This window comes from Pelophylax lessonae (assembly GCF_965119305.1).
Source record: "Pelophylax lessonae genome assembly, chromosome: 3".
Taxonomy (NCBI): Eukaryota; Metazoa; Chordata; class Amphibia; order Anura; family Ranidae; genus Pelophylax; species Pelophylax lessonae.
This window is the reverse complement of record NC_138770.1, coordinates 199,431,665-199,453,922: the sequence shown is the minus strand read 5'-3', so window position 1 is coordinate 199,453,922 and position 22,258 is coordinate 199,431,665. Positions and strand designations below refer to the sequence as shown.

The 22,258-nt window shown below is 42.9% G+C and overlaps 1 protein-coding gene across 2 annotated transcripts in view; it reads left to right on the top strand.

The window, feature by feature from the left end:
• Positions 1 to 22,258, top strand: part of PASK (PAS domain containing serine/threonine kinase) — a 181,408-nt gene that overhangs the window by 57,142 nt on the left and 102,008 nt on the right. For both annotated transcript variants that reach the window (XM_082251172.1, XM_082251171.1), the window contains exon 6: positions 21,084 to 21,218. In XM_082251172.1, coding sequence (XP_082107298.1) covers positions 21,084 to 21,218 — 135 coding nt within the window. The remainder of the gene's footprint in view (positions 1 to 21,083; positions 21,219 to 22,258) is intronic.

The following is a 22,258-nucleotide window of genomic DNA, read 5'->3' as shown; positions in this document are numbered from 1 at the left end:
CCTGCGCTCGGTGGTGGCTGCCCTGGTTCCGGGGGAATTCATGGCCTCCATCGATTTGAAGGATGCGTACCTTCACATCCCCATATTCGAGGGTCATCAGAGGTACCTTCGATTTGCCATTGCGGAGGATCACTACCAGTTTGTGGCGTTGCCCTTTGGGCTCGCCTCGGCTCCGCGGGTCTTCACCAAGGTGCTTGCACCGGTTCTGGCATTATTGAGAGCCCAGGGCATTTCTGTCCTGGGGTATCTGGACGACATTCTGGTTCGGTCTGCGACCAGACAGGGTCTGGAGAAGGACCTGTCTGTCACAATGCAAACTCTGCAGGAGTTCGGTTGGACGATAAATGTTCCAAAGTCGACACTGAGTCCGTCGGTTCGTCTCCCCTATCTGGGAATGATACTGGACTCGGTGCAGGCGAAGGTCTTCCTGCCGGAAGATAAACTCAGGACTCTTCAGGAGGAAGTCAGGTCCCTCAGGGACGTTCCACACTCGTCTCTGCGGACGGGTATGAGATGTCTGGGATTGATGGTCTCGGCCTTCGAGGCGATTCCTTTCGCGCAGTTTCACACGCGGGGTCTCCAAGCGGAGATCCTGTCCAGGTGGGACGGGCGACCTCAATCTCTGGATCTTCAGATCTCGTTGAGTCATCGCACCAGGGAAAACCTTCTGTGGTGGCTCCAGTCCCCGTTGGTGTCCGGGGGCAAGTCGTTTCGTCCGATCTCGTGGACGATAATCACCAAGGATGCCAGCCTGTCGGGCTGGGGTGGTGTTCTGGGCGTTCTGTCCGCCCAGGGGACCTGGTCGGAGGGGGAGTCTTCCCTTCCGATCTACATTCTGGAATTGCGTGCGATAAGGCTCTGTCTTCATCGCTGGACGGACCGGCTGCAGGGCTGCCCGGTTCGGGTGCAGACGGACAATGCCACGGCGGTGGCCTACATCAACCACCAAGGGGGCACCAGGAGTGCCCGAGCGGCTCGAGAAGTGACCGACATTCTGTCTTGGGCCGAGACTCATGTCCCGGCGATAACGGCGGTTCACATTCCGGGAGTGGAGAACTGGCAGGCGGACTATCTGAGTCGCCAGACCCTGGATCAGGGGGAATGGTCTCTCCACCCGGCTGTCTTCCAGATGTTGTGCGCGAAGTGGGGTCTTCCAGATGTGGACCTGTTCGCGTCTCGCCTCAACTACAAGGTGAAGAGGTTCGTGGCAAGGACGCGCGACCCTCGGGCAGACGCGTCGGACGCGTTAGTGGCCCCGTGGCATCAGTACAGGCTGATGTACGCGTTTCCACCGATTCAGTTGCTGTCCAGGTTCCTTCGCAGGTTGCACTCGGAACGCAGCACGGTGATTCTTGTGGCACCGGACTGGCCTCGCCGGTCCTGGTACGCAGACCTCGTGAATCTGGCGGTCGACGCTCCTTGGCGTCTGCCTCTTCGAGACGATCTACTGTCTCAAGGACCGATTTACCATCCTGCTTTACAGTCGCTGGCTTTGACGGCCTGGCTGTTGAGACCGAGGTCCTGAAGGAGAAGGGTCTCTCTCCAGAGGTCGTTCATACTTTGATCAACGCGAGGAAGTCTTCCTCGGGGAAGGTTTATTACCGTACTTGGAAGGCCTATTTTGCCTGGTGTGAGTCCAGGGGGTTTTCACCCCGCACGTACTCGGTTTCCCGTGTGCTGTCTTTCCTTCAGACGGGTGTCGATCAGCGTTTGGCGCTGGCTACGATTAAGGGTCAGGTGTCGGCGCTGGCCGTTCTGTTTCAACGTCCCGTGGCTTCCAACTCCTTGGTTGGCACTTTTATTCAGGGTGTGCGGCATCTGGTTCCTCCTAGGAGGGATCCTTTGCCCCCTTGGGACTTGAATCTAGTTCTATCTGTGTTACAACGTGCTCCTTTTGAACAGATCAGGGAGATCTCGTTGTCTATGTTGTCCAAAAAGGTCGCCTTTTTGGTGGCGATCACTTCGGCTCGCAGAGTGTCGGAACTGGCGGCTTTGTCCTGCAAGTCTCCGTACCTGGTTGTTCATTTGGATAAGGTGGTCTTGCGACCTAATCCTTCTTTTCTACCGAAACGAGTTTCGGAATTCCATCTTAACGAGGATATTGTTTTGCCTTCGTTGTGCACGAAGCCTAAACATCCGAAGGAGGTGAGATTGCACTCTCTGGATGTTGTTCGGGCGATAAGGGTTTACCTTAAATCGACTGAGTCTTTTCGTAAGACTGACTCCTTGTTTGTTCTTCCAGAGGGTCCTCGGAAGGGCATGGCGGCTTCCGCCTCTACCATTGCCAAATGGATCAGGCAGACCATTGAACAGGCCTATGCCTTGCAGGGGAAGGTTCCCCCTGTGTCTGTGAAGGCGCACTCTACTAGATCACTGAGTACGTCTTGGGCCTGCCGTCATGGGGCTTCTGTAGCCCAGGTGTGTAAGGCGGCGACTTGGTCGACCGTACACACTTTCACAAAATTCTACAAAGTAGATGTTCAGGCATCGGCGGATGCTTCCTTTGGCCGCAAGGTTCTTAGTGCGGCTGTTCCATAGGGTCCCTTGTTGGGGACTCCTGGCTGTTGGGATAGTTTTTTGTATCCCCTGGTTTTTTTGTTTTTTCCTGGGTTGTTGCTCCTGTTGAGCACTTATTTTTGCTGTTGCCCAGCTGGTTTCCTTCCTTTGGTAAGGTTCCTTTCTTTGATGTGGAGACTGCGTTGCCTTTCGGCGCGGATGCGTTTCCCACCCCTCATGTTTGCACTGCTTTGGGACGTCCCCATATGTGACGAATATGAAGAGGCGGCGACTGTCGGAGGACGTAAGAGAAAACGGAATTTTTGTAAAATCTTACCTGTAAAATTCCTTTCTCTGAGTCCTCCGACAGTCGCCGCCCCCGCCCCTCTTTTGGGGTTTGAATGTATACTCTACTGCTATTCCACTAAAACTGAGATATGGTTGCAGGAAGTAGGAGGGTATTGACTGAGGGGACCACCCCTTGAGGGTGGGATATGTTAAAGCTTTATTGTTAACATATTCTGTTGCCTAGCTACTCCTTCGGAGCAAAGTCTAATACCCCATATGTGACGAATATGAAGAGGCGGCGACTGTCGGAGGACTCAGAGAAAGGAATTTTACAGGTAAGATTTTACAAAAATTCCGTTTTTTATTAAGACAGCCCCCTTACCCTCCTACAAATGCACTCGCATTAAATAAAGTTCCATATAGCATGTAAATAGAATCGTAGGAAAACCTGTGTTTTGTAATATCTCCCGGCTTGTGGTGACTTGCCGCTCGGTACCTGGACGGACGAGTTCCGGGTATGACGTCAGACGTAGGTATCCTAGGTGACCACGTGCTCACGCCCTTAAGCGTTTCGTCATCAAGGACTTCTACGGAGGGCGTGGGCACGTGGCACGATCACCATCTTTTATCTCACTCCGGGGTGGGCGGTACATGCTCCCAATCTTTACACAGATGACCTGGAGATATGCCTTTTCCCGCCGCAACCCCGGAGATCGGAATTCTGACTTTATTTCCGCCAAAGCTATGCGTCACCTCATCTCTGGCCTAGTTAACACCTCCTGAGTCAATGGTCAAAACTAAAGGCCAGATCATGCGAAGATCATCCACATAATAGGTGAGAGTCATGATCACATTTAATGACCCTGCATAGCATGCACATAAAAATCTCATCACATGTACATGTAAATAAAATTCAACCATCAATCTGTGACTTATATTGCATGTTGGTAATACACCCAAACAAAAAACAATAAATGACACATTTATGAGCCTAAAAATGGATAAATGGAATATCCCAAACACATAACTGCACAAAACTATTGTTGTAAATAAAACCGCCTAAAATTTACCAAATGATACCCACAGGTGTGATGATTATGGGACACTACACAAGGTAAGTAATACTAAAAGTTATGAACTAAAAGCCACTCATAAATTCTAATACCTAGGAAAATTCAATGGAAAGAAAAATTAATAATTACTTAAGGAAGCAGTTGATATCCAAGTCTATATTTAACCCATGGGGTGCAAGGAGTTGGTAAGAAAGATCCAGTGTGTTTCTCGTTTAGAGAGTTCTCGAACCCTGTTAGAACCTCTCCACACTGGGTCTGGGTCAACCCTCTCAATGCCCCAAAATTTCAGAGATGAAGGGTCCCTATTGGGATGTTGCCTAAAATGTAGGGATACAATATGGTCTTTAAACCCTTTTCTGATATTTGCTATATGCTCTGAAAAACAGGCAATTAAAAATTGAAAGCATCTTTACAGATGAGGTGAGGGATGACCCATCACAGGATTTAAACTCCAACCTCACCACACTAGGGAACCTCCTTGAAAAGCAAGTACGCACCTGGTGGGATATTTGCACTTTTGAGCAATATCTCAAGGAGCGTATCGTTATGAGGAGCCTTAGATGGGAGGTTACCCCACAAGATGCAATGGATGATGAACTATCCACAACAGAGTGGTTAGATTTCTTCAATGGAGTTGGTACTAAACTCCAGGAGCTAGTTCTTAAGAGGAAAAAATGTAACCTCGGTATTCTTGAAAAAAAAGATTGCAGATTTAAAATTATGTTTGGAATCAGAAAAAGATACCCCGCAGGTTATGAAGTTTAATAATGATATTAAGAAAAAGTTGGAAAAGATTGCTAGGGACACACACAAGAAAAAGGTAAAAAAGTTCCGTAGGGATATGGAAGACTTTAGGGAGAATCGGATCTACCTCTGGCAAACCCCAGGGATTGAAGTGAGGAACCAACCAATGGTTAGTGGGATGCATCTTGCACAACTGCACACTGACTCACTATCACATACTCCCAGAGGAGTCAAAGGGGCACAGAAAGGCAAACCAAAAAAAAAAATCAATTGGTACAGCCGGGACAGAATACAGCAGCCAAGTCCACAAATCAAAATTACCATTCTAACAATGAGAACATAGGCTCTTCCCAGTGGCAACATGTACCATACAGAAACATGGGATGTAATTTTGTACAAAATAATGGATCTGGTCTTAATATACCTAATCCAGTACCTGTACAGAATAGGTATGAAAGTTTGGCTTATGAAGATGACCCCAGAACCCCGGCCCCCATCCCTCCTCGCCCTTTTTATGGAGGGGGGGCAGAGGCGGGGGGGGGGGGAGAGGAGGAAGACCTTGGAGGGGGAGACCCACGGGATGGGGGTTCCCACAAGGAGACAATATGAGGAACCAAGACCCTTGATGGGATGGACCACAGGCACGTCAGAACCCCATAGCAGCATATCCACAAGAGGGTGCAGAGCTGGAAGAAAACAGCAAAAAAAGGAGGGAAATAGACTAAAATGTATATACAATCTAGCTCAAGTATCCCTTACTAAGAAGGAAATAAACCTCTTAAATGCAGGCCTTAAATGTGCAAAGCAAAAGCCAGTCAATAAATTCAATGTATATGTAGATGTACACAAATACATTCGAAAAATACATTTAAAACGGTACTTTCTTAATACCAATCGAGTACTTAATAGAGAGCCACCTACTGACAGTGTACAGCTAGTGGGCATTGACAGTGGTTTGAAGAATAATTCCTTATTTAACCCACAACAAACCCTTTAACCAGTATGTGTAAGTTTTTAAGAACGTAGTCATTAGAGATTTAGATACTTTACACCCAAAAAAATCTGTCAATCCTCGTTATAGGATTGACAGATTTGGAAAAGCGAAAAGACATGATTATAAGACCGGCCGACAAAGGAGGTGGAGTGGTGATTTTAAAAAAATAATTTTATCACACACAATTGGTAGATCTATTGTCAGATACCAACACATATGCATAGATCACTGTATAGTATTGTTTTGTTTTACCAATTCACCTACCTTTTTGTATGCACATTGTCACTTTAATTTAATTCTTTGCACCATATCACCTTGATATTTCTGAGTGTAACAATTCACTTTATTACTTATTTATGGATATTTCGTATTAATTTTGATTATTACCTGTTAAACCATTACCATCATCTTTTACATCAATTTTACACATATTTATTCATATCACCCACTCACTGTATTTACTGTGTGTGTGTATATATATATATATATATAGATTTTTATCCATTATTGCTTATATTTATTCACTCATATAGGCAGCGCCAACACCCTAATTTTACCTCAATCTATATAGTCTTCCGACTATAGTCCAGGGGGGCTGCAGCCTATCTTTTTAACCATATATTCTTAGCGCGGAGTCCACTATCTCTACATATGAGGTATTGAAAGGGGATCCTACTGCGCAATATCGCAATGAGTTAAATATCCTGATTAGGTTTGGGTATAATAACAGAATTCTGTTGAAAAAGGAGAAGAGATATCTGATGCCCAGTTTGTCGCATCACAACCATCTACACACTTCCAAAGATCCATAAGGACCAGGTGAACCCTCCTGCAAAGTCTATTGTTAACGGGATTAATTCCGTGTCTTCCAGATTAGGAGAGTATTTAGACTTCTTTTTACAAGGTAGTGTGATCAATCTTAGATCATACTTGAAAGACACAAAAGACTTTTTACTTTCCCTTAGGAGTGTTAAGTTACATAAAAATAATGACATCTTCCTTGTAACTGCAGATGTGGCTTTGTTATATAGTCATCCAACACGAGGATGCCCTTCTCGCTCTTAATTGGGCTTTCAGTAAGAGGCAGGACATACCAGACCCCCAAAAAAGGTTCCTCCGATATGCATTGGAGTATTGCTTATCGCATAATTATTTTTGGTATAGCGGGACCTTTTATAATCAGAAGAGGGGAGTGGCAATGGGCGCTAAGTTTGCCCCGAGCCTTGCTAACCTCTTTATGGGGGAATGGGAGGACCACTTTATTTACGCAGCCCAAAAGAATGAATTAAAAATGTACAAAAGGTACATCGATGATTTATTCTTTATATGGGTGGGGACGGAGAGTTCACTTGAGGCTTTTGCACTTGCATTGAACTCTAATCGGAACAACATCTGATTGGAGTTCAATTGGAGATGTAGTGATACAGTGTCACCACAAGATGGCCCTTGTGGACACCCTTAGTATATGTGCCACGTCCTAATTATTCAATATGGAGAAAAAAGTTAGCTTTTGCTAAAGAAATTGACTTTTTCGGCACAGTAATTGACACTAATGTCATAAAAAGTATTGTTTATTGATAATTAATTAAAAAAGTTTATAAACATATATACGTCAAAAAAGTGCAAGTAGATATAATTACAATCAAGCTAAAAACAGATCATAACATCACAATCATGAAATGTGGATATCCCTCAATCACCACTACGATTTTTAAATCCCATGAAAACCTGATACTTCAATATAGGTCATAGTATATGCGGGTATATATCCGGTGTTGAGGGAGCCACTGTAGAATGAATTTCCTCTACATGTTTCGCGTTCTAATGTAACGCTTCTTCAGGAGGGTGTAATGAATTAGAAAAATATAAGATCTGTAGAAAACAAAGGAACAGTGCATGAGTACCATACAGCATATCCTAAGTTTATACAACCTATCGTAGATCAAAAGCAAAAACAATCTGCTCGTATCACTTCGATATTAACAAATATGTTATAACAGTATATGTAAGAAATTTTTTCGCTTACCAATATATGATGTATAAATACCAGTGACAACAGGTCCCAATGCAGACCCAGGTTAAACGATTTGTATTGCAGTGCTGAATAAGCGGACACCCAAAGCTATAAGTAGATAGAGGTGGGAGGATATTTAAAAAAGATTTTTTGTCTTTTGTATTTCCAATGTACGCAAACACACATTTATGCACCGTCTATATAAGACGGGCCATAAAAATGATATTATAGTGACCATGTTGTATCAGGGTGAGGAGACATGAGAAGCAAAAAGCTAATCTCCACTTTCTTACCTATGATATACTCCTTGGTAGGGGACGTTTTATCGGATGCAATGTAGTTAGTTTAAGCCAGCAATTATGTATGCTCCGACAACTTTAACACTTTATGGTACAGATTGTCCCGTTCTATGGAGAAAATGTATAATATACTATCTGTATAAAACGTATATACAACAGAGCCCTAAAATAGGGCAGTGCTATACAACGGTAAAAGAGATCATTATACATATATATGAGCATAGTTAACAAGTATATAATCAATTGATATACCTGTCCATATACTTATAGCTTTGGGTGTCCGCTTATTCAGCACTGCAATACAAATCGTTTAACCCGGGTCTGCATTGGGACCTGTTGTCACTGGTATTTATACATCATATATTGGTAAGCGAAAAAATTTCTTACATATACTGTTATAACATATTTGTTAATATCGAAGTGATACGAGCAGATTGTTTTTGCTTTTGATCTATGATAGGTTGTATAAACTTAGGATATGCTGTATGGTACTCATGCACTATTCCTTTGTTTTCTTCAGATCTTATATTTTTCTAATTCATTACACTCTCCTGAAGAATCGTTACACTAGAACGTGAAACATGTAGAGAAAATTCATTCTACAGTGGCTTCCTCAACACCGGATATATACCCGCATATACTATGACCTATATTGAAGTATCAGGTTTTCATGGGATTTAAAAATCGTAGTGGTGATTGAGGGATATCCACATTTCATGATTGTGATGTTATGATCTGTTTTTTAGCTTGATTGTAATTATATCTACTTGCACTTTTTTGACGTATATATGTTTATAAACTTCTTTTTTAATTAATTATCAATAAACAATACTTTTTGACATTAGTGTCAATTACTGTGCCGAAAAAGTCAATTTCTTTAGCAAAAGCTAACTTTTTTCTCCATATGGAGTTCAATTGGAGCAGAGAGGTTATCCACTATTTGGATGTTGAGGTCATGTTGAAAAATAGCAGATTGGAAACCAAGGTCAATTTTAAACCAACTGACCGGGACGGCTACCTTCCCATCCAGAGTGGCCACCACCAACAGTGGTTAAAAAACATACCCAAGAGGCAACTTTTACGTGTCAGAAGAAATTGTACCTCGATGATGATTTCTACTCCCAGGCTCTGATCATTAAAGAAAGGTTCATCGAAAAGGGATATAACATTCAGTCCTTGGACAAGAATATTATGGAAGTTGGTAGACTTTCACAAGACGAATGTCTGGTTGAGCGTAATAGAGGTCCAAACACTAAACCTGAATGGAGCTTTATTACCCAGTTTAATGCACAACACAAGGAAGTTGAGGAAATCATGAAACTACATTGGAATGTTCTGTGTATGGATAAAATCTTGGGAAAAGTTTTACCACCAGTACCTACCTTCATATACAGAAGAGGACCTACCTTTTGGCGATCAAGTTGTCCAAAAAGTTCTGGACCCTCCGGTCAGACCTCGGATGTTTTGGGATGACAAAAAAGGCTTTTTTGCTTGCCGCAACTGTAGATCCTGTAGGCAGGTCAACACACATTTTGAGAAATTTTACAACGTTTTATTCGTCGGCTAATGGGCAAAACTTTGACATAAAGGATTTCATATCATGTCACAAGACCCATGTGGTATATGGCCTTGAATGCCCTTGCGGTCTCATCTACATTGGCAGGACCAAGAGAACGTTAGCAATCAGAATTTCATAGCATATAGCAAATATCAGAAAAGGGTTTAAAGACCATAGTGTATCCCTACATTTTAGGCGACATCACAATAGGGACCCTTCATCTCTGAAATTTTGGGGCATTGAGAGGGTTGACCCAGTGTGGAGAGAGGTTCTAACAGGGTTCGAGAACTCTCTAAACGAGAAACACACTGGATCTTTCTTACCAACTCATTGCACCCCAATGGGTTAAATATAGACTTGGATATCAACTGCTTCCTTAAGTAATTATTCATTTTTCTTTCCATTGAATTTTCCTAGGTATTAGAATTTGAGTGGCTTTTAGTTCATCACTTTTAGTATTAATTACCTTGTGTAGTGTCCCATAATCATCACACCTGTGGGTATCATTTGATAAATTTTAGGCGGTTTTATTTACAACAATAGTTTTATGCAGTTATGGTATTTGGGATATTCCATTTATCCATTTTTAGGCTCATTAATAATGTGTCATTTATTGTTTTTGTTTGGGTGTATTACCAACGTGCAATATAAGTCACAGATTGATGTTTGAATTTTATTTACATGTACATGTGATGAGATTTTTATGTGCATGCTATGCAGGGTCATTAAATGTGATCATGACTCTCACCTGATGACCAGATGAGGTGATGCATAGCTTTAGCGGAAATAAAGTCAGAATTCCGATCTCTGGGGTTGCGGCGGGAAAAGGCGTGTCTCCAGGTCATCTGTGTAAAGATTGGGAGCATGTACCGCCCACCCCGGAGTGAAATAAAAGATGGTGATCGTGCTGTGTGCCCACGCCCTCCGTAGAAGTCCTTGATGACGAAATGCGTAAGGGTGTGAGCACGCGGTCACCTAGGATACCTACGTCTGACGTCATACCCGGAACTCGTCCGTCCAGGTACCGAGAGGCGAGTCACCACAAGCCGGGAGATATTACAACACACAGGTTTTCCTACGATTCTATTTACATGCTATATGGAACTTTATTTCAGGGCTTGACAAATTTGCCTGAAATCTAGGAGCCAGCTAAAAAAGTTAGGAGCCAGTTTTTTTTTTTTTTAAACTAACAACCAAGCTTTATTTAATAAAACTGATACTAAATTTACACATAAATACGACTAGAACCCCACTCTCCTATATAGCGCAATTGGATGGAAACAGACTGTCTGTCTCTTTCCATCCGATGCCATCTGATCGGATCCACGGGATGGATAGAAAATAGAACCACCATCCGTCTGTTTTTGGCGGGCAGGGTCAGATGGCGGCAGATTACCGCTCCATAGAGGAGACTGAACGGTCCGATCAGGTCTGCCTGAAAAACTGACAGGCGGACCTGATCAGACAGCCCGTGTGAAAGGGGCCTTTGGCTGTGGCACGGCGATTATGAAAAAAAAAAAAAATATATATATATATATATATATATATATATATATTTATATATATATTTATTTTTTTTTTAATAAGAATTGAAGAAAAAAAAAGAAAACATTTTTTTTTTTTTTTTTTAATAAAAAAAAAAAAGAAAAAATTATTATTTTTTTTACATTTAAAAAATAAATTAATAATAATAACCACACTCCCTGTCCACTTACCTTTAAGCAAAGGTAACTGGACAGAGAGATGAAGCCTTAAAAAACTTCCCTCTCTTCTCTTTGGAAGGAGAAGAAAAGGCATTGAGAACATGCATTACTCCCGGCCACCACAAGAGGGCGCCAGTTCCCCTAGCTTCTCATCTCACAGAAGAAGGCCGAAAAGCCGGGGACTAAATTTCTGGACGGCGTGGAAGTCCGTGAACTCGAAGAGGAGGTGGGGGGCGCAAAAGGGACAGGACAGCTCAAGCAGGGCACCCCAGGCGCCAGGTCGCTAATTCTAGTCGCAAATGCGACCTGGCGCCCGGGATTTGTCGAGGCCTGCTTGATTTAATGTGAGTGCATTTGTATCAGGGTAAGGGGGCTGTCTTAATAAAAACACTATTTTTTACGAGATTACGCTATGAGTCTTTCCTCTAATTACATGGCACACTTATGAAAGCGAAGCTCGTTTACCTTGGAGTACGTATCGTTTACCTTGGAGTACGTACGGATACCACTGTGAGGATTGAGGACTGCTAAGACAGGGCTTGACAAATTTGCCTGAAATCTAGGAGCCAGCTAAAAGTTAGGAGCCAGTTTTTTTTGTTTTTTTTTTTTAAACTAACAACCAAGCTTTAGTTAATAAAACGGATACTAAATTTACACATAAATACGACTAGAACCCCACTCTCCTCTATAGCACAATTGGATGGAAACAGACTGTCTGTCTCATTCCATCCGCTGCTATCTGATGCGATCCACGGTCGGGATGGATAGAAAATAGAACAACCATCCGTCTGTTTTTGGCGGACAGGATCAGATGGCGGCAGATTACTGCTCCATAGAGGAGAATGAAGGGTCCGATCAGGTCTGCCTAAAAAACTGACAGGCGGACCTAATCGGACAGCCCGTGTGAATATATATATATATATATATATATATATATATATATATATATATATATATATATATATATATATATAATTTTTTTTAATAACAATTGAAAAAAAAAAGAAAAATACATTTTTTATTTTTTTTTTTAATTTAAAAAAGAAAACATTGTTTTTTTTTTTTTTTTTTTTTTTTTAATTTAAAAAATAAATTAATAATAATAACCACACTCCCTGTCCACTTACCTTTAAGCAAAGGTAACTGGATAGGGAGATGAAGCCTGCAAAAACTTCCCTCTCATCTCCTCTTGGGAAGGAGATGGAAATGCATTGAGAACAGGCAGTGGAAAGTCATTACTCCCGGCCACCACAAGAGGGCGCCAGTTCCCCATTGGAAGCCTCTCTCACTCACAGAAGAAGGCCGAAAAGCCGGGGCCTCAATTTTCGGACGGCGCGGAAGTCCGTGCACTTGGGGAGGAGGTGGGGGCGCAAAAGGGACAAGACACCTCCTGCAGGGCACCCCAGGCGCCAGGTCGCTAATTCTAGTCGCAAATGCGACCTGGCGCCCGGGGTTTGTCGAGCCCGGTGCTAAGAGGATCCTGATCTGCAGAGCAGTGGGGCAGTGCTTAACCCTGGGGGTTATAAGTCCTTTATATGGTCTTTTAAAGCGCATAGAAAGTTCCTTTTGGTGAGTGTCCATTGCCACAGGGGGTTCACGGTGGTGTGGTGAAGGTGTTGTAGATCGATGAGGCACCGCGGTGAAGAAAGTTATACATCATTATACCTGAACATTTTACAGATGTTTTAACACCGTGTTTTACGCTATTTTATATCATCACAAGCATTTTCACTTTTGATTGGACTAATATTATTTTTTTTTTATATCAGTTTACAAGGTTTATTGATGCAAGCGCTGCAACTATGTGGCAAATTAGGTTTAATGTTGATAAATGTAAAGTTATGCACTTGGGGGCTAAGTATATGCATGCATCATACATACTAGGTGGAGTAGAACTGGGGGAATCCATAGCGGAGAAGGATCTGGGTGTTCTGGTAGATCATAAGCTTAATAATCGCATACAATGCCAAGCTGCTGTTTCCAAAGCAAGCAAAGTCCTTTCTTGTATTAACAGAGGCATGGACTCCAGAGAGAGAGAGATCATTTTCCACCTGTACAAATCATTAGTAAGACCTCATCTGGAATATGCAGTTCAGTTTTGGGCACCAGTTCTTAAAAAGGATATCGGGGAACTAGAGAAAATGCAGAGAAGGGCAACCAAACTGATAAGAGGCATGGAGGACCTCAGCTATGAGAAAAGATTAGAGGAACTGAATTTATTCTCTCTTGATAAGAGGAGATTAAGGGGGGATATGATCAACATGTATAAAACCATAAGGGGACCATATAGTGAGCTTGGTGTTGAGTTGTTCACTTTAAGGTCAACACAGAGGACAAGTGGGCACTCTTTATGTCTAGAGGAAAACAGATTTCGTCTCCAAATACGGAAAGGTTTCTTCACCGTAAGAGCTGTGAAAATGTGGAATAGACTCCCTCCAGAGGTGGTTCTGGCTAGCTCACTAGATTGCTTTAAAAAAGGTCTGGATTCTTTCCTAGGTGTACATAATATAAATGGGTATTAAACATTTTTTTAGGTAAAGTTGATCCAGGGAATATCCGATTGCCTCTTGGGGGATCGGGAAGGAATTTATTTCCCCTGCTTTAGCAAATTGGATCATGCTTTGCTTGGGTTTATTTTCGCCTTCCTCTGAATCAACAACGGGTATAGGATTGTGTATTTGGGATTGTATGGTTGGGTTTTCATACTGTTTTTTGTTTTTCGGTTGAACCCGATGGACTTGTGTCTTTTTTCAACCTGACTAACTATGTAACTATGTACTATGAGCCATTTTACACCCTTTTGACACTGTAAATACTTATGTACATGTGATTTTTTTTTTCCCATTTTTTATATTTACTAGATTTGCAAAGATTTCAAACAAATTTCTTTCACGTGGTCATTATGGGGTATTGTTTTGTAGAATTTTGAGGAAAATAATGAATTTAATCAATTTTGGAATAAGGCTGTAACATAACAAAATGTGGAAAAAGTGAAGTGCTGTGAATACTTTCCGGATACACTGTGTGTGTGTGTGTGTGTGTGTGTATGTATGTATGTATGTATGTGTATATATATATATATATATATATATATATATATATTATAATATAATATTTTTTTTTTTTTTAAAGTTTTATATAATTCATTACCCAGAATTGTACAAGAAGATAGAATGCCACATGTTTATTTTTTAAGGTCAAAATCCATTTGGGCATTAGTGTTGTGAAGTAGTCCTGTGGTATTACTAAGCTTTAGGGAAAAAAAACGTTACATTGCTTAGAATTGAAAATGTTTTTATCTGTACTCTATTACAACAGGCAGCTCATACATTTTAGATTCTATGAAATGGAAAGCCGTTCATGTCTTCTGGGAGTTCCAAGAAGCCATGGTCAGGTAAATCAAAGACCTGCCAGTCTTGATCTGCAGACAAATCCTCGTCTGCATTAAGGGGCTCCCTCACCCGCTTCTGGGGTGGGGGAACGTCTTTGCTTCTTTCCGGAACCCTGGACTTCCTTGATTCAGGACGAATGGGTTCACAAACTGATGCGATCAGGGTACAAGATTGAATTCAGGTCTTGTCCGTCAGACAGATTCCCGTCCAATCTGTGCCCATCTCCACACCGGTCAAGGAATCTACGAGAGGTGGTATAAGATCTGCTTTCGCAAGGGTTGATTGTGCCAGTTCCCTCTCAGGAACGCTTTCAAGGCTTTTATTCAAACCCGTTTACTGTGCCCAGAAAAGAGGGCAAAGTGCATCCATTTCTGCATCTCAAGGCTCTGAACCGCTTTGTGGGGGTTCAGAGGTTTCGCATGGAATCCATTCGAACGGTAGTGGCGTCACTACACCAGGGAGACTTTTTGGCCTCCATAGATATCAGGGACACATAGCTACACATCCCTATCTGCGCTGGACACCAGCGGTTTCTTCGCTTTGCCCTAGCAGAAGAGCATTCTCAATTTGCGGCGTTACCTTTGGTCCCGCCTCCGCTCCCAGGGTGTTTACCAAAGTACTAGCCCAGGTGTTGGCATTGTTGCGCCAATGGGGGATTGCCGTACTGGGGTATCTGAACGATCTCCTATTGAGAGCAGACTCTCATTCAGCCCTGATGAGCAACCTGACGGTCACTGACGACTCCCTGCAGGCATTTGGGGGGAACATCAATTTCAAGAAATCCGCCCTGATACCTTCCTCGAGATTGGATTATCTAGGCCTGACTCTGGATTCTGCTTTGGCAAGGCTCTGTCTTCCCCCGGACAAGCTGCAGACGTTGCAAAGGCAATCCAGTTGTTTTTGGCAAACAATCTGTCTTCTCAGATTCTCGTTTGCTCAGTTTCATACCAGACCTTTGCAAAGAGAGATTCTTGTCAAATGGAACAAGGATCCAAAGTCCTTGGATGTTTTGATTCAGTTGAGCCACAACTCGAGATCTGCTCTGTTATGGTGGCTTCATTCTCCAGCACTATGCCAGGGCAAGTCTTTCCTCCCGTTGTTTTGGACGGTGGTAAGTGAGGGATGCCAGCCTGTCGGGCTGGGGCGGGGGTACTGGGGAAGCTCTGTGCCCAGGGATCCTGGACAGTAGAAGAGTCCAAACTGCAGATTAAATGTTTTTTGGAGCTCAGGGCAATAAAGCTTTGTCTGAGCCACTGATGGCTTACATCAATCACCAGGGGGGCACCAAGAATGTCTTGGCAGCCAGGTAGGTGGCTGAGATTTTGGCCTGGGCGGAACAGTTTGTTCCAGCTCTCTCTGCTGTGCACATACCAGGTGTCAGGTGTTGGATCAAGGGAGTGGTCCCTACACCTGGAGGTGTTTCATCTCCTCTGTGTCCTGTAGGAAAAACCCGAGGACGATCTGTTTGCTTCTCATCTCAACAAAAAGGTGAAGAGGTTCATAGCCAGGTCTCGAGATCCTCTAGCCGACGTGGCTCTTGGGGTCGGTATTGGCTGATTTAAGCCTTTCCTCCTCTGAAACTCCTGCCGAGGCTTCTATGCAGGGTAAAGGTGAAAGGGATCTCGGTCATTCTGGTGGCTCCAGACTGGCCCCGCCAGTCTTGGTACGCAAACCTAGTAGGGTTGGTCGCCAATGTTCCTTGGAGACTTCCTCTCAGGGAAGTTCTGCTGTCTCAGAGTCCGATCTTCCATCCTGCTTAACAGTCTCTGGCTTTAACGGCATGGCTGTTGAAAGCCAGGTGTTGAGGGATAGAGGTATTTCTGACTCTGTGATTCCTACGCTATTGAAGGCTAGGGAGTGGACTTCCAGAAAGATATATCGTCGTACGTGGAAATCGTACATTTCATGGTGCGAATCGCTGAAGGGGCACCCTCGCTTGTTTTCAGTTACTAGGGTTTTGGCCTTTCTACAGAAAGGGGTTGAACAGCGGCTGGCTTTGGTCACTATCAAAGGCCAAGTGTCGGCTTTGGCTATATATTTTCAACGCCCGTTAGCTACGCATGCATTGATTCGTACCTTCATTCAGGGAGTGTGCCTTATGGCTCCCCTAAGACGGTCCCGCTACCTCCATGGGATCTCACTCTGGTATTATAAGTTCTTCAAAAGCCTCCTTTTGAGAACATTCAGGAGATTCCTTTGATTTCATCTCAGAAGGTCGCCTTTTTGGTGGCTATCACTTCTGCCCGCAGAGTATCTGAATTGGAGGCGTTGTCTTGCCTCTCGCCTTATTTGGTGGTCCATAGAGATCAAGTGGTACTCCGACCAAATCAGTCTTTTCTTCCTAAGGTGGTTTCTAGAATGAAGACATTGTGCTGCCTTCACTTTGTCCCAAGCATCCCAAGAAAATTGCATTGAATTCTTTGGATGTGGTTTGGGCGATCAGGGTTTACTTGGGGGCCACTGAGTCTTTTAGAAAATCAGATGCTCTTTTTGTCCTTACTGAGGGACCTTGTAAAGGCTTGGCTGCGTCTGCTGCAACTATTTCCAGATGGATCAGGCAGATGGTGGTTCAGGCTTATTCTCTGAAGGCTCAGGTCCCTCCTTTCCCAGTGAAGGCACATTCTACTAGAGCGCTGAGTGCTTCTTGGACTTTTCGCCATCAGGCACCAGTGATGCAAGTTTGCAAGGCGGCGACTTGGTCGTCTGTGCATAAGTTCACATAATTCTACAAAGTTGACGTGTTGGCACCTTTGGATGCCTCTTGGCCGCAAGGTTTTGCAGGCTGCTGTTTAAAGAGAATCTTTTGTTCTCTTTGAGGGTGTTTTCTAGGTGAGCTCCAGTTTTTCCTGGTTGAGCTCCATATTACCTGGTTGGCTACGTTTAGCCTTTGGGGAGTTATGTTCCTTTTGCATTGTCTTTCCACCCCTCATGAAAATACAGCTTTTGAGACATCCCAATGATCTAAAGAAGATATGGAGCTGCGTCTGTCGAACGATAGAGAAAACTGGATCTTTGTACTAACCGTAAAATTATTTTCTCTGAATTTCATTGACAGACGCAGCACCCGCCTCTCTGCTTCTGAGTGAATGGGAGTTTTTTTGTCTTCTAAACACTGCTTGCAACAAAACCTAGATGCTGTAGCCGAGTGTGTGGGGTTATGCCTGCAGGGACAGCCCCCATATGCGTAGTAAAGCTTTTTCCTGCCTAGTGTCCTATTCCTGATGGGAGGAGCATAACCCAGTGGTCTAAAGAAGATATGGAGCTGCGTCTGTCGATGAACTTCAGAGAAAAGGATTTTTCGGTAAGTACAAAAATCCAGTTTTTCCAGCACTGCCTTAACCCTCTTGGGCATGGAGTTCACCAGAGCTTCACAGGTTGTCACTGGAGTCCGCTTCCACTTCTCCATGACGACATCATGGAGCTGGTGGATGTTAGCTACCTTGCGCTCCTCCAACTTCCGTTTGAGGATGCCCCACAGATATTCAATAGCTGTTTAAGTCTGGAGACGTGCTTGGCCAGTCCATCACCTTCAACCTCCGCTTCTTTAGCAAGGCAGTGGTCGTCTTGGAGCTGTGTTTGGGGTCGTTATGTTGGCATACTGCCTTGCGGCTCAGGCTCTGAAGGGAGGGGATGATGCTCTGCTTCAGTATGTCACAGTTCATGTTGGCATTCATTGTTGACTCCATGAACTGTAGCTCCCCAGTGCCGGCAGCACTCATGAAGCCCCAGACCATGACACTCCCACCACCATACTTAACTGTAGGTAAGACACACTTGTCTTTGTACTCCTCACCTGGTTGCCATCACACACGCTTGACACCATCTGAACCAAATAAGTCGATTTTGTCTAATCAGACCACAGGACCTGGTTCCAGTAATCCATGTCCTTGGTTTGCTTGTCTTCAGCAAACTGTGGGCTTTCTTGTGCATCATCTTTAGAAGAGGCTTCCTTCTGGGACAACAGCCATGCAGGCCAATTTTATGTAGTGTGCGGCGTATGGTCTGAGCATGGACAGGCTGACCCCCCACCCCTTCAACCTCTGAAGCAAAGCTGACAGCGCTCATATGTCTATTTCCTAAAGACAACCTCTAGATATGACGCTGAGCAAGTGCACTCATCTTCTTTGGTCGACCATGGCAAGGCCTGTTCTGAGTGGAACCTGTCCTGTTAAACTGCTGTATGGTCTTGGACACCGTGCGTGCTGCAGCTCCGTTTGAGGGTCTTGGCAATCTTCTTGTTCTACATACAGATGTCCTAGGCTATAATCCTTATTTTCAGCTCATCAGAGAGTTCTTTACCTTGAGGTGCCATGTTGAACTTTCAGTGACCAGTATGATAGAGTGAGATCGATACACCAGGGAGGGAAAATGGCTAATTGGACACAATTTGGACATTTTCACTTAGGGGTGTACGGTTTGTTGTTGAGTGTGTTGAGTTATTTTGATGGGACAGCAGATTTACAATCTAATACAAGCTGTACACTCACTACTTTACATTGTAGCAAAGTGTCTTTTCTTCAGTGTTGTCACATGAAAAGATATAATAAAATATTCCAAAAAATGTGAGGGGGGGTGTACTCACTTTTGTGAGATAGTGTGTGTGTGTGTGTGTGTGTGTATGTATGTGTATATGTGTATGTATATGTGTGTGTGTGTGTGTGTGTATGTATGTATGTGTATATATATATATATATATATATATATATATATATATATATATATATATATATATATATATATATATATATATATATATATATATATATATATATATACAGTGGGTACGGAAAGTATTCAGACCCCCTTAAATTTTTCACTCTTTGTTATATTGCAGCCATTTGCTAAAATCATTTAAGTTCATTCTTCTTCCTCATGAATGTACACATAGCACCCCATACTGACAGAAAAACACAGAATTGTTGACATTGTTGCAGATTTATTAAAAAAGAAAAACTGAAATATCACATGGTCCTAAGTATTCAGACCCTTTGCTGTGACACTCAAATATTTAACTCAGGTGCTTTCCATTTCTTCTGATCATCCTTGAGATGGTTCTACACCTTCATTTGAGTCCAGCTGTGTTTGATTATACTGATTGGGTTTGATTAGGAAAGCCACACACCTGTCTATATAAGACCTTCCAGATCACAATGCATGTCAGAGCAAATGAGAATCATGAGGTCAAAGGAACTGCCTGAAGAGCTCAGAGACAGAATTGTGGCAAGGCACAGATCTGGCCAAGGTTACAAAAAGATTTCTGCTGCACTTAAGGTTCCTAAGAGCACAGTGGCCTCCATAATCCTCAAATGGAAGAAGTTTGGGACGACCAGAACCCTTCCTAGAGCTGGCCGTCCGGCCAAACTGAGCTATCGGGGGAGAAGAGCCTTGGTGAGAGAGGTAAAGAAGAACCCAAAGATCACTGTGGCTGAGCTCCAGAGATGCAGTCAGGAGATGGGAGAAAGTTGTAGAAAGTCAACCATCACTGCAGCCCTCCACCAGTCGGGGCTTTATGGCAGAGTGGCCCGACGGAAGCCTCTCCTCAGTGTAAGACACATGAAAGCCTGCATGGAGTTTGCTAAAAAACACCTGAAGGACTCCAAGATGGTGAGAAATAAGATTCTCTGGTCTGATGAGACCAAAATAGAACTTTTTGGCCTTAATTCTAAGCGGTATGTGTGGAGAAAACCAGGCACTGCTCATCACCTGTCCAATACAGTCCCAACAGTGAAGCATGGTGGTGGCAGCATCATGCTGTGGGGGTGTTTTTCAGCTGCAGGGACAGGACGACTGGTTGCAATCGAGGGAAAGATGAATGCGGCCAAGTACAGGGATATCCTGGACAAAAACCTTCTCCAGAGTGCTCTGGACCTCAGACTGGGCCGAAGGTTTACCTTCCAACAAGACAATGACCCTAAGCACACAGCTAAAATAACGAAGGAGTGGCTTCACAACAACTCCGTGACTATTCTTGAATGGCCCAGCCAGAGCCCTGACTTAAACCCAATTGAGCATCTCTGGAGAGACCTAAAAATGGCTGTCCACCAACGTTTACCATCCAACCTGACAGAACTGGAGAGGATCTGCAAGGAGGAATGGCAGAGGATCCCCAAATCCAGGTGTGAAAGACTTGTTGCATCTTTCCCAAAAAGACTCCTGGCTGTATTAGATCAAAAGGGGGCTTCTACTAAATACTGAGCAAAGGGTCTGAATACTTAGGACAATGTGATATTTCAGTTTTTCTTTTTTAATAAATCTGCAACAATGTCAACAATTCTGTGTTTTTCTGTCAGTATGGGGTGCTATGTGTACATTCATGAGGAAGAAGAATGAACTTAAATGATTTTAGCAAATGGCTGCAATATAACAAAGAGTGAAAAATTTAAGGGGGTCTGAATACTTTCCGTACCCACTGTATATGTATATATGTATGTATGTATATGTGTATATATGTAATTCATCTTTATTGTTTCCAATTACATAGTTCTAATTTCTTTATTGGGTCACTACTTCTATTGCTTCTAGGGGCGAATTGTTTCCTGTGATCTATCTTGTGCGCAGCTTTATGGCTATACGGACCCAGAGGAGGTTCTTGGGCAGCACATTACAGACTTGATGCCATCAGTTCAAGTTCCCAACCATAAAAAAGAGATGTCGCAGGTAAAAGATACAACTGCATAAATTATCTTTAATTTTGGAACATACAAAAGATGTTTGTGTCCTACCTATTGCCTAGCACACACAATCAGAAAATCGGATGTCAAAAATCACTTTCAAGTCGATCGTACGATAATCTGATTGTTGGTCCACAGCTTTCAGAGCCGATGGCGACCATTCATCCAACAATATCCGAAGGGAGAAGCACAAAAAATGTTTCTCGTACAATACCAGATCGTAAAATTCTCATTTTAATCAGTACAGTATTTGTCTAAAGAAAATCAGAAGATCAAGACCACGCATGTTTGGAAATGAAAGAATACATTATAATCCAAACAATCATCACTTCCCAAGTTGTATTCTGTCGTACGAGAATTTTTGTAACTTTAATAACCTCTTCATTTTCGATATGAGAGTGGCATGCACCAAAAAACGGTCGATCATTCGTCAGATAATCTCATTGTAGGTATGAGGTATAAGACTGCTCAAAAGAAAACCTGTGGCAATGCTGTAGTTTGGAAGACTTCAATATGGCTGTGCAGCTGGCTACAAACATAGGCATATGGTACAATCTTTATTAGATTTACAAAAAAATGTATGTAGTGGAAGGGTATTGATAGGTCTTTGCTCTACTGTTTTTCGTAAATTTTAAATGAACAGGGACCATTGTATAATTCCCTTAAATGTCTGTCGGAGCTCTCTTGGAGGCCTTAAACTTAATCCGAGTACACACTATGAGATTATTGGGCAAATGATCTTCCGTTTTTATTTATTTATTTTTGGATGCGAATCTCCATATCGAAAATGAATAGGTCACTAAAGTACTAAAAATCTCGTACGACAGAATAAAAATTTGAGTGATTGTAATGTGTTGTAGAATATTTATATTGTATTTTATGATGAAAACTGTAGTGCTTAAATGAAAATTATACAAACTTTCTTTCTCTTACGTCCTCCGACAGTCGCCGCCACTTCATTATCTTCACTAATGGGGTATTGACCTTTGCTCCGTAGGAGTAGCTAGGCAACAAGATTTGTTAATA